The following is an 11,564-nucleotide window of genomic DNA, read 5'->3' on the forward strand; positions in this document are numbered from 1 at the left end:
TAGCCATGAGTAGACTATACCTCACATAGAATTTTCTAAAACTTGATTCATTTATGGGACATGGGTGTCACTGGCTGGACAGCATTTAATGCCTGTCCCTAGTTACCCCTTGTGAAGGTCGGGGTAGGCTGTCTCCTTGAACATTACTGCAGTCCACTTGCTGTGGGTTGACCCACAATGCCCTTGGGGAGGGAATTCCAGGATTTTGATCCAGTGACACTGAAGGAACAGTGATATATTTCCAAGTTGGGACAGTGAGGGGCTTGGAGGGGAACTTCCCATGTATCTGCTGTCCTTGCTCTTCTGGATGGAAGTGGTCATGGGCTTGGAAGGTACTGCCTGAGGATCTTTGGTGAATGTCTTGTAGATGGTACACACTGCTGCTACTGAGTGAGGGAGTGGATGTTTGTGGATGTGGGGCCAATCAAGTGCGGGCTGCTTTGTCCTGGATGGTGTTGAGCTTCTTGAGTGTTGTAGGAGCTGTCCCCGTCCAGGGGCAAGTGGGGAGTAATCCATCACACTCCTGACCTGTGCCATGTAGATGGTGGACAGGCTTCAGGGAGTCAGGAGGGGAGTTATTCACCACAGTATTCCCAGCCTTTGACCTGCTCTTGTAGCTGTATTTGTGTGGTGAGTTTCCGGTGAATGATAACCCCCTGATTGTTAGGAGTGGGGGATTCAGAGATGGAATAAGTGATTGAAAAAAGTACAAAGCATATATATTATTGTAAAACAGATTTTATATCAAAACAGTGCACATCACACGATTACTTCGACACAGAATAAAGCTCTCTGCTGTTATATCTTTGATCATTCATGCGAAAAAAAGCCACTTACATTTAACAACTTATGATATTTAACAAATGTTAAACTTTTTTTTAATGAAAATAAAGCTCAATAAATAAGTGATGTTTTCTGAACAGATCATTGTCCTTCATGCAGTGAACCAGCTGAACACATGACAGACAAGAGCTGACTGCCTACTGGGGTTGAACCAGATGGTCAATGAGATTTCCCAGTGGACTACAGGAGGAGCAATGTCACCCTGTGAAATATGGATCAATATCCAAGGATATCCTCTAAACCCAGCTCCCCACCTTTGGAGTGCGGAAAATATAAAGTTCAAATCTGATGGAGGCTTCACTCAGTACACATCTCTTTAAGAAATTATTTCTTTCCCCCCCCAACAACCATTGCGGGGGCGACCAGTAAAACAAACGTTGGACTGATTTTCAAAGGTCAGCGGGGAGATCTCATCCTCAACAGTCCCAGATTCAGAAGTGTCAAGGCTTCACTCATTTAACGACATCCGCGTTGTGAACGGTTTAGGTAAACACAGCACCGACCTGAGGAAACAAACAGACAAATTGCTGGAAGAACTCAGCAGGACTGGTAGCCTCTGTGGAGTGAGCGAGAGACAAGTGTTCAAGTTTGGGGTCCCAGTGACTTTTCCTCAGAATGTCCAGAATCCTATTAAAAAGAGAGCAGGGTGTGGAGGGTGGGAACAGAGTGGGTTTGTGTTGGGGGAGGTTGCAAGGATTCCAGGGTACCCAGCACATGTTCTCAGAGGACAGAACTCTCCGGAAGCCAGTCCATTACCACTCCTGAAGTCAGACAGCTTGTCCCGACGTGTGAAAACTCTCAAGGGTGAAGAGAGCTGGGAACAGGGAGTTTTCACATCAACCTCAAGTGTCCAAGAATCTGACAAGTGCGCAGCTCAGGATAAACCAAATGACAGGCTCCCATCTCTCTCAGCTTCTATCGCCTCCTTATCTCAGGCTCTCTCTCATCGCCAGGGGAAGCGTGTGACAGCAGTTTGATGCTGTGTCGGGTAGGACTGTGTGAGAGGTGAGCTGGCCCAGTGGAATGGAAACTGACACCAGAAGCTCGGGTCTAGGGGTAGTGTCCCCCCCTCTGAACGAGGAGACACACCCTCCCTCTCAGGGAGTTGTCAGAACCTCCTCGACAGAGGTTGTTCAGAAATACAGCTGGTATCCGTCACAAATCCCAGAGAGGACCAGACAGTTTCTTTGCAAGGTTTCCTGTGTGGAGGCGACACAGGATCAGAATGTTGCAAATGCGACATGGTGTGTGGCTGCAATGCTGTTTGTGTGTCCTCACCAAACCTGCTGAACAAGGAAGTGGCAAATCTAACAATACTGGTCCACACCCAACTCACAATCAAACCGAGAACTGCTGATGCTGAAGATCTGAAACTTTACAGACTCAGCAGCTCTTGCAGCCTCTGTGCAGATAGACAGAGAGAGAGAGAGAGAGAGAGAGAGAGAGCGCGCAAGAGAGAGATAGACACACACACACTCTCTCTCACGCACACACTCACACACACACAGTTGCTTGTAAGACAGTCCATCTGGGTCCTGGTCCAGAGCTGGCTCACACAGGGCTGAAAACCTTCACTCTGTTGTCTTTCTTTCTCACTCACCCTCTCTAGACAGACACTTGCAGAACTGCAGAGTTTCTCCAGCAAATTGCCCTCTCTGACCCCAGTGGAGAACAGCCATGATGCAGTCCGGATGACACTCACTGATTATACAGGTTGAACCTTTGAAAATGATTGGGTGAAATAAAAGAGAACCAAACTCAATGGGCAGGGAGCTTTGGCCTGGAGTTGGAGTTGGAGTACTGTTCTCCTTGATGTGGGACAGGGGGTGAATGCAGAGAGGGAAGGGGAGAGAGAAGGTTTGACAGGAATTGGCGAATTCTGACTTAATGCAGTGGGCAGAGAACAACATGTGGTTCCAGATGGAAGGTGTAAAATTTTCAGAGCTGAGCAACACCATTCCTGCTGTAGTCCACCTTCCTGAGCGCAATGTTTGACAAGGATAACTCAGAGGAGGGCAGAAAACACTGCAATCATCTTCGACTGGAAAATGATGGAGGAGAGGACAAGGCTGGCTTGGCCCAGGCTCTTGAGCAGCTCTGTGACACTCCCTCAGCAATTCTGCTTGCCTTCACTCTGATTCCTGTAAACCAGATCTCAGTTAGAATGGGACCACCTCTCTCACTGCTGTTAAATAGTCTCCCACTGTGATAGAACCAATCCCCACTAGTTCCCTGGATTTATCGGTGGTGATGAAGTTGCTGAGAATGCCTCTTTGAAAGGGCCAGGGGTGAGTCCCAATCTCAGCCAATCTCTATCAAGTTTTCCTTCATAATGTCCATTTCTACCAACATATCCACAGATATATACTACAACAACAACAACACTCACAAGCATACACAAGGGAGGTCACAGAAACACTCAGAGAGAGCCATGATGGGGATCAGATTCAGTGGGAAGAGGTGATTGTGTCATTCACAGTGAGTCCCACTGGAAGAGAAGTCATCCTGCTATCTCAGGCCATGAGAAGACTTGATCCAGATTGCTTGGTTTGGTTGTCAGGAAGGGGACCCTTTGCACTTGCGTAGAGATCAACCTGTCACCCGCTCTAACATCACAAGGTCACTTCATGCACAGAGTGAGTGATCACACCCATCTCTCCTTCCCCAGGAACTCTCTCTCAATATCCTCTCCTGACTCTCGTCTTTTGCCCTTATGTTAAGATTCATTTGCGGGATATGGGTCTTCCAAACTGGACTAAACCCAATGGTTAGCATTTCACTGTGACCCTTGCTCATAACAGTATATCTGATTCATCACTGTGGGGCCTGGAGTGATACGTAGGCCAGACCAGGTAAGGATTCCCTTCCCGAACCAAATGGGGCTTTTTTACAGGTTGCCCAGTCACCATTAGTTAGTTTTTGATACCAGGTCTTTTTTTGAGTCCACATCTCATCACCCTACTCCCGTGAGATTTGAACTCAGGTCCCCAGAACATGAGCATAGCCCTCAGGATTAAACATCCAGTCACTACAGCACCAGTGTAGGCCCCAATTCCACATTGTCCTTGGTCACAGACTCCTTTCTGGCTACTGACCCAAGCTGAACATGTGACCTGGCCTTGCCCTTGAGCTGAACATCTACAAGATCATCTACTTATATCTCTGTTACACCGCCTGTCTGCACTCCAACTCCTAACATCTCCCCACATACCCTTTCCCTCAACTCTCACTGTCAACTCAAACTCCCTTAGTGAGAACACCCTGATCCCTCATCACCCAAGCTCATTGAGTGACATGGTCTGGTGACACACACCTGTGAAAAAACTCATCGAAATCTTCCTCACCAGTTGTCTCCTCCAGCTACTGTGCAGTCCCTGACCTTTCCCCTTCATTGTGAGATGATACCATACAGCTTTAAGGGGATTTTCCTTCAACTGCTTTCAACATGATCTCCCTCTCCAAGAAATGGTACCTGAGCCTACAAGCCATCCACTGTGAGGAACAGTGATACAAGTCACACAGACGGTACTTAGCTCCCAGTGAGTATTACCAGTGTATCATCTCTTCTCACCAATCTTTCTGGATATCAAAGAGAGGGTGAAAATCAGTGCCCTTGACTCCAACATTGGGAGAAATAGCTTTGTGCTGCGATACCCCTTCCCTAACCTCTCTCAATCCTCCTCTGAATACTGACACTGAGCAGCCTCACATCCTAATCACACAATCCCAGAAATGTTCTGGTACACAAGGAGCATATTCAGCCCATTGGTGCCTGGACTGGCTCTTCAAGTCAACACAATAGCTTTGTTCCAATCTTCCCCCATACTACATCTAATCTTCTCTGAAACATAATGTCATCTTCTTAAGCTCACAGCCCTTGAGAGGTTTCTGGAGATGATTCACCTCAGCAATCAAGTCACAAAGACAAACTTTCCTCTGGTCATCAGTTCAGCACTGTGTTCATTGGGAAAGCTGACCTGGAAAGTCTGGACTCAACTCAATATTGCTGAGGGCAACGCCATCAGGGATTGAGCTGGAACAAATCAAGGTTGGACTCTTGTGGGGAGTAGTGTAGAAATAGAAGGCACAGCTACTCAGGAAGTGTGATATAACATACGTGAAGAGGTTGTTTTGGAAATATCTAGAACATAAGTGATTTCCAATCTGAGCAGCCCAACCTGAAATGGTTCAGTAGCCAGTCATATTCAAACGGTCAAGGATTGTAGACCTGTTTGTCTTGACCATCCCCTTCAGATAAGCAGGGGCTCCATGTGTGTCTCAGCCTTTCAGAGGCTTGGAAACAGGGAATAGCGCCAAAGTGGGGAGCACTGTGACCCAGCTGTCTCTACATGCAAGACATTACTCCAGCAGAGAAACCTCTTGGACTTTGAGCAAACAGCATGTTTAAAAACCTGCCACAACATTTGGAAAGTCAAATATTGCAAGGTGTGTCTGTCACAGTGCAGACATTCCAACTCCAATGTGGAGGAGAGACACAACAGCTTCCAAGACTTTCAGTATGATTGAAAGGAAAGGAAGAGATTTCTCAATCTTCTTCAGGGGCTTCTTTTTGCCAATTAGCTGTGAAATTTTCCCAGACTTTTTTTTTAGGAATGGTTTCTGTGACCTCTCAAACAAGTGACTAACAGACAGTTCATTATAAATCTCAGATTTAGCTGTACATGGGTCCTTAAATAAGCATCTTAAATAGGCAGATAAAAAAAATGTACACATTTACAACCATAGTTCTTAAATACTTTGGAGACTGATATATATTAGAGGGACTTTGTCAAGATTCTGTTGTACTATCTGCAACCACACTCAGCCACCACCATCCCTTCATATTTGAACTTATAGGTGACTGCACCTGCATGATCCCTATACAGGATGGAGATGGGGTCCAGTTTAGTGGGCACACAACAAGCCTTGGCTGCCATTTTGGGGTTCTGGAGATTGACCAGTGTCTGAACAATCGCATGCTTAGTCGGGGTGACTTGCTCAGTCAGTGGGTAGTAGCAGAAGCCTTTGCACTCATATGCTTCATACCCTGAGGGGGCTATGATCCAGGAGTCCCAGCCAATGTCCTTAAACTCAACGTAGAGGGGGCTCCTTTTGCAGTAGCTGCCTTTTGCACTCCTGCGGATCCTGGAGGAAGTGTCATAGAGCATGTTTGACTGCCTCTGCAGCAAGGTTTCTTCACTCAAGCTGAAGGTTTCCCTGTTGAAACTCTGGAAGGCCACATCTTTCTCATGGTCAATCATCTGCTCCAACTCCTCAATCGCCTCTTTCTTGATGCTGTTTCTGTCATCAGAAAAGACAATCAGCAAGGGCACATGGTTTGTCTCTGGCTTCATGTCAATGTCCAGGCTTCCCTCATTCTGCTTTTCAGTTTCTACACTTTCAATATGCACCTCAAGCCGGTGAGTGGTACTGTCCAACTTGGACCATCTCATCATCGCTTCGGTCAGATCAAATGTCTCCCAGTTGCTGGCTCTGCCAGGTAATTGTCTTTCGGCTAACTTCTTGAGAGCGGAGCCATTACCTGTCCTCTCATCGTGCTGACTGTTCACTTCATAGATGGTGACTTTCCTCTCCACTCCCTGGTATGTTTTCTGATCTATGTTGACCAGGGTGAAGAGGCGGAGTTCAGCCATGGTGATTTCCTCATGGTGAGGAACTGACACATTGAAGAGCAGCTGATGGATCCTCAAACTATCCGTTTGGTTGCCCACTGAAAGGTCTGGAACAGACAGAAGTGGTTAGTCAAAAAGGTACTGCAAAGGTGAGACTCACTCAGAGGCCTGTCAGGCAAATATGGGTGCTCCTGCCTCCTTCCCTGATTGCGTCTATGAACTGGGCATTTCAATTGGCTGGAAATGAGATGCCTGAGTGTAGTTTAATAGTCTGATGAAGATGCGTTGATAGAGTCATAGAGATGTACAGCATGGAAACAGACCCTTCCGTCCAACCCATCCATACCGACCAGATATCCCAACCCAATCTAGTCCAACCGGCCAGCATCTGGCCCATATCCCTCCAAACCCTTCCTATTCATATACCCATCCAGATGCATTTGAAATATTGCAATTGTACCAGCCTCCACCACATTCTCTGGCAGCTCATTCCATACACGTATCACCCTCTGTGTGAAAAAGTTGCCCCTTAGGTCTCTTTTATATCTTTCCTCTCTCACCTTAAACCTATGCCCTCTAGTTCTGTACTCTCCCACCCCAGGGAAAAGACTTTGTCTATTTATCCTATCCATGCCCCTCATGATTTTGCAAACCTCTATAAGGTCACCCCTCAGCCTCCGACGCTCCAGGGAAAACAGCCCCAGCCTGTTCAGACTCTCCCTATAGCTCAAATCCTCCAACCCTGGCAACATCCTTGTAAATCTTTTCTGAACCGTTTCATGTTTCACAACATCTTTCTGATAGGAAGGAGACCAGAATTGCACCCAATATTCCAACAGTGGCCTATCCAATGTCCTGTACAGCCACAACATGACCTCCCAACTCCTGTACTCAACACGCTGACCGACAAAGGTCAACTGAAGCCTCTGATGAAGAGTTACCTAGACTCGAAATGTCAGCTTGCTTTCTCTGCATGGATGTTGCCTGACCCACTGTGACCTCCAGCATTTGTTGTTTCCTGTAGTTTCTGTGTTCTCTCTAACCCCATTAAATATCAGACAGGCAGATAGATTGCCTTACTGTGTGTCAGCTAGCAGATCTAAACCACGTAGGCCAATGATAATGGCAGGGTAGAAGTGGCCCTGTGCAAATCAGAGATCGACACTGTTGCTCAGTCAGGAGCACTGTCTAAAAATGGCCTTGCTGTCTACCTTAATGAGCTAGCATTGCACTGATCAGTAAAACTCTGCTGTTGGCTGGACTTGTGTTGAGACTCCTGATGAAGGGCTTTTGCCCAAAATGTCGATTTTCCTGCTCCTCGGATGCTGCCTGACCTGCTGTGCTTTTCCAGCACCACTCTGAACTAAACCCTTGTGTCTAGACTCAGACCTGCAGACTGGGACAATTCGAATATTTGTGATGATGCTGCTGCTTTAACAATGTTATGTTGTCCTCAGTATTTTTCAAGAGGGGTTGTAAAGGCAGAGGTTCTCATATGTCTGGAAACACTTTTCTTTTAAAACACTTGGACAATGAAAGGGGAGTGTCCAGTTCTCCCAGTTCATAGTTTTACCCTGGTTTGGTTTTAACAAGTTGTCTATTTGAGGGTGCTGGTCAGAGAAGGCTGCTGATTCAACAAGAGGTTTTCTGGCTGACTCTCTCTCCCTGCAATTTCTCTCTCTCCTGTTAAGAACCTGGGTGTGGCCTGTTGCTTTTTGCCAAGTGGTGTGTTTATGGGATGTTGCAGGAAATCAGAACAGCTCCTTGTGAAGTTGCGTTTTTGTGTTGGTCAGGATTTCAAACGGTTATGTTATTCAAAATTCAGTTTTTTTTTGTGTAAATAAATTCTGTTTTGATTGGTTGGGCCAGTTACATCTCTCCTGGAATATCCACTCTGCACCCGCTCAAAACAACTCAAAATGTTAGCGTCTGGGCTACTTTATTAAAATGCTTGGAGAGGTTTGGTCTGGTCTATAACACATTTAAAAGTCATCTGGAGGGGTATATGAAAAGGAAGGGTTCAGAGGGCTTTGGGCCAAGTGCTGGCAAATGGGACTTGATTAATTTAGGATATCTGGTCAGCATGGATCAGTTGGGCCGAAGGGTCTGACTCTGGGCTAAAATGCTTCACACAAACTGGAAAAACAGAACATTTGAAATTCAGCCTAAAGATGAGATCTTAGGACGGCAATCCTGGGGTGGAAAGGAGCCTTTTATGACATGTCTTGAGGACGTAGAGGGAGGCGGAGAGATTTAACGAGGAAGATCAGGAGATGAAAGCCCAGGCACCAACAAGTAAGAAACAGAACGAGAATGGAAATGTTGCAGGGTTGGAGGTGTGAGGGAGGGTGGCAGAGATCGTGCAGGCTGGTAATGATAGGAAAGAAGAGGCAAGAATTCAAAACTGAATGCATGAGAATCAAGTGAATGTTGATCCATTGGAGGGGCAGTGTGGCAAATAGATTATTACAGGGTGTGGCACATTCAATCAGGTCAGTGACATCTGTCCCAAATGTAAATGGACATATAATCGATCGGGGTCAGAGCGAGACCCATTCCTACTCTCGGGGTGATTATTATCGATCGGGGTCAGTGATACCTGTGTGGATCAGGGGTCTATGCTCCTTGGGATCTCACATGGATGGGAGTTGGTACTGGGTCTTCTCTGTTGTTTTTCAACAGTGCAGTGACATCATTGCTTGAACTGCTGTGATGTCTGACGTGATGGCCTGGAACCTGCCAGTTAAAGAGATGTGTGTGTGTGTGTGTGTGTTCACTCACTGTTCAGGGTCTGTAATTGGGGACAATGTGACTGGCTTCTCCATCTCCTGTTACCCCTTACAGCAGGGACTTGACATTCCCCCACCCACCACCTTCCCTCAATGTCAATGCAACGGCTTTTCCTCTGCCAAATGCACACTTCCCTTTACCATGGCAGAGAAGTCAGATCTGTGAGGGATCTCAGACTGCAACCAGAAAGGATTCCCCACTGCCTGGCTCATTCACCCTAACCCTAATCCCAAATCTCTTGTCAGGACTTCGGTGAATGTCCCTTCAGTGAGCGTGTGCGAATCAAACACCCTGTGTCTTTTCAGGGTCCCCTCCTTCTGTCTGTTGACTACTATCTTCAGTTGCCCCAGTTCACTGACAGACCCCTGAAGCAAAGAATCAACATGTTTCTGTGGGGACGTGGTTTCCCCTGCAACCCCACACCAAACACCACCCTGACCCCCACAACCAGCCCCTGGGAGGACATAGGAACCTGGAACCTCTTCCATCCCCAAACCTTCCCCGGTCCCCTGGGACTGTTGCACTGGAGTGTGCAGTTGCTTTCTCAGGAAATGTTGCATTGGAAAAAGCAGTGCATTCTCTGGGAATATTGAACTGGGAAGAGCAGTTGCATTCTGTAAGAATGTTGGATTGGAAAGAGCAGTGTATTCGCTGGGAATGTTGCATTGGAAAAAGCAGTGCATTCTCTGGGAACGTTGGATTGGAAAGAGCAGTTGCATTCTCTGGGAATGCTGAACTGGAAAAAGCAGTGCATTCTCTGGGAATGTTGCATTGGAAAGAGCAGTGTATTCGCTGGGAATGTTGCATTGGAAAAAGCAGTGCGTTCTGTGGAAATGTTGGGTGTTGGAATCAAACACACCCGTACACACACACACACACACACACAGAAGGCAGTGTGAGCTCTGTACCCCACGACCGTGGCACTCCGGGAGAACTGTTCCCCACTCTTTCCAACGTCCCCCCCCCCAGCCTGGCTGGAAGAGGGCTTCAGCAAGCAGCAGCCCTTGCTCCCCTCTCGCCCCCCCCCCCCCCACCGCCTAGCTCCTGAAAGTGCTCCCCGATGGAGAACAGGGGATAGGGAGAGCTTTACCTCCACTCTTGAAGCTCCTGATCACGTTGGAGGACGGTCTGGCGGTTCTGTCGTTGGCGAACCTGTTGTACAGGTCCAGCATGTACTCAGGGGGCTGTGGTCTCTGGCCTGGGAGCCCCGGGCTTGCTGACAGATTCAGGGATTTGAGGAAGTCCGCTTTGATCTTGGCCAGCAGGTTGCTGAAGTCAGCTGTCTCTTCATTCTGGAGTTGATCATCCAGCAGGTAAGTGCTCTGTGCTTGGCTCAGGTCTGCCCTGGTGTCTATGGGGCTGCTGGCTGTGAGACTGAACACAGTGCCCAGCAGCCAAAAAGACAAACTTCTCCACATCCTTGGCAGCTTCTCTCCCTCACTCTGGGTTCCTGCAAACCTGTACTCACTGTCAACCTCAGGAGCTAGCTTAATCCTCTCTCTCTCTCTCTCTCTGTCCCCGCGGGTCTCATTCAAAACTACATCACTGACCAAACTTGGCTTGGCAAAAGTAATTTGCCTGACGTCTGATTGAGCGAGAGAGCCTGCTCCCAGTAATTGGCTAACACTGAGTGACCTCGCATTTCCCCCTTATCTCTCTCTCTCTCTCTCACTCTCTAGCAGATAGTGCACATCCACCAGATTCACTTCTCACTCAATCCTGCTCCTTAATGAGCCTTGTGTAAACAGCCCCACATTCACTTCCTGCTCCACCAACTGTTCCTTTTCCAAACTTTCCAGAAGATTTTGACAAACTGGCAGTGTCCCTACCTCTGGACCGAGAGGCCCAAACTCAAGCCCCACCTGCCCCAGAGGGAATGTGTGTGTGTGTGTGTGAGGGGGATAGAAACTCTGAACAGGTTGATTACAAATAATTCTCCCCTCCTCCTCCTCCTGCTCCTGGCGTGGCCATTCAGCCCAACCTCCCCATTGGGACAATCTGCAGCTCACCTCTGCTCAGTTGAAAGCAGACTGAAACAGCCCTGAGGCACAGGCAGACTTTTTTTGTGGTTTTATGTTTGTGTGTGAGACTGTAACATGCTGCTTACCAGGGGTGAACCCTCCCAGTCCTGAGGAACTGATAGTGAGTGGTCTGGAACTGGTGCCTTGTGGTGATCAGTGACAATGTGAGATTGAGGCTAACTCCCTCATGACTGTTCTCTTGGGAACTGAGTGCTCTGCCATATTGACTCAGTCATCTTTCAAATCTCTTACTCCACACTGAGTACCATGATGGACA

General features: G+C 47.6%; 1 protein-coding gene across 1 annotated transcript; it reads right to left on the reverse strand.

The window, feature by feature from the left end:
- Positions 1 to 720: 720 nt before the first annotated feature.
- On the reverse strand, positions 721 to 10,772 carry bmp10 (bone morphogenetic protein 10). The gene is made up of 2 exons (XM_043681249.1): positions 10,357 to 10,772; positions 721 to 6,583 (listed from the first exon to the last, which is right to left on the reverse strand). The coding sequence occupies exons 1-2, from the start codon at positions 10,682 to 10,684 to the stop codon at positions 5,649 to 5,651; spliced, it is 1,263 nt and encodes a 420-aa protein (XP_043537184.1). The 5' UTR covers positions 10,685 to 10,772; the 3' UTR covers positions 721 to 5,648.
- Between the last annotated feature and the right edge of the window lie 792 nt (positions 10,773 to 11,564).

The sequence above is a fragment of the Chiloscyllium plagiosum genome, chromosome 42 (assembly GCF_004010195.1).
Source record: "Chiloscyllium plagiosum isolate BGI_BamShark_2017 chromosome 42, ASM401019v2, whole genome shotgun sequence".
NCBI classification, from domain to species: domain Eukaryota; kingdom Metazoa; phylum Chordata; class Chondrichthyes; order Orectolobiformes; family Hemiscylliidae; genus Chiloscyllium; species Chiloscyllium plagiosum.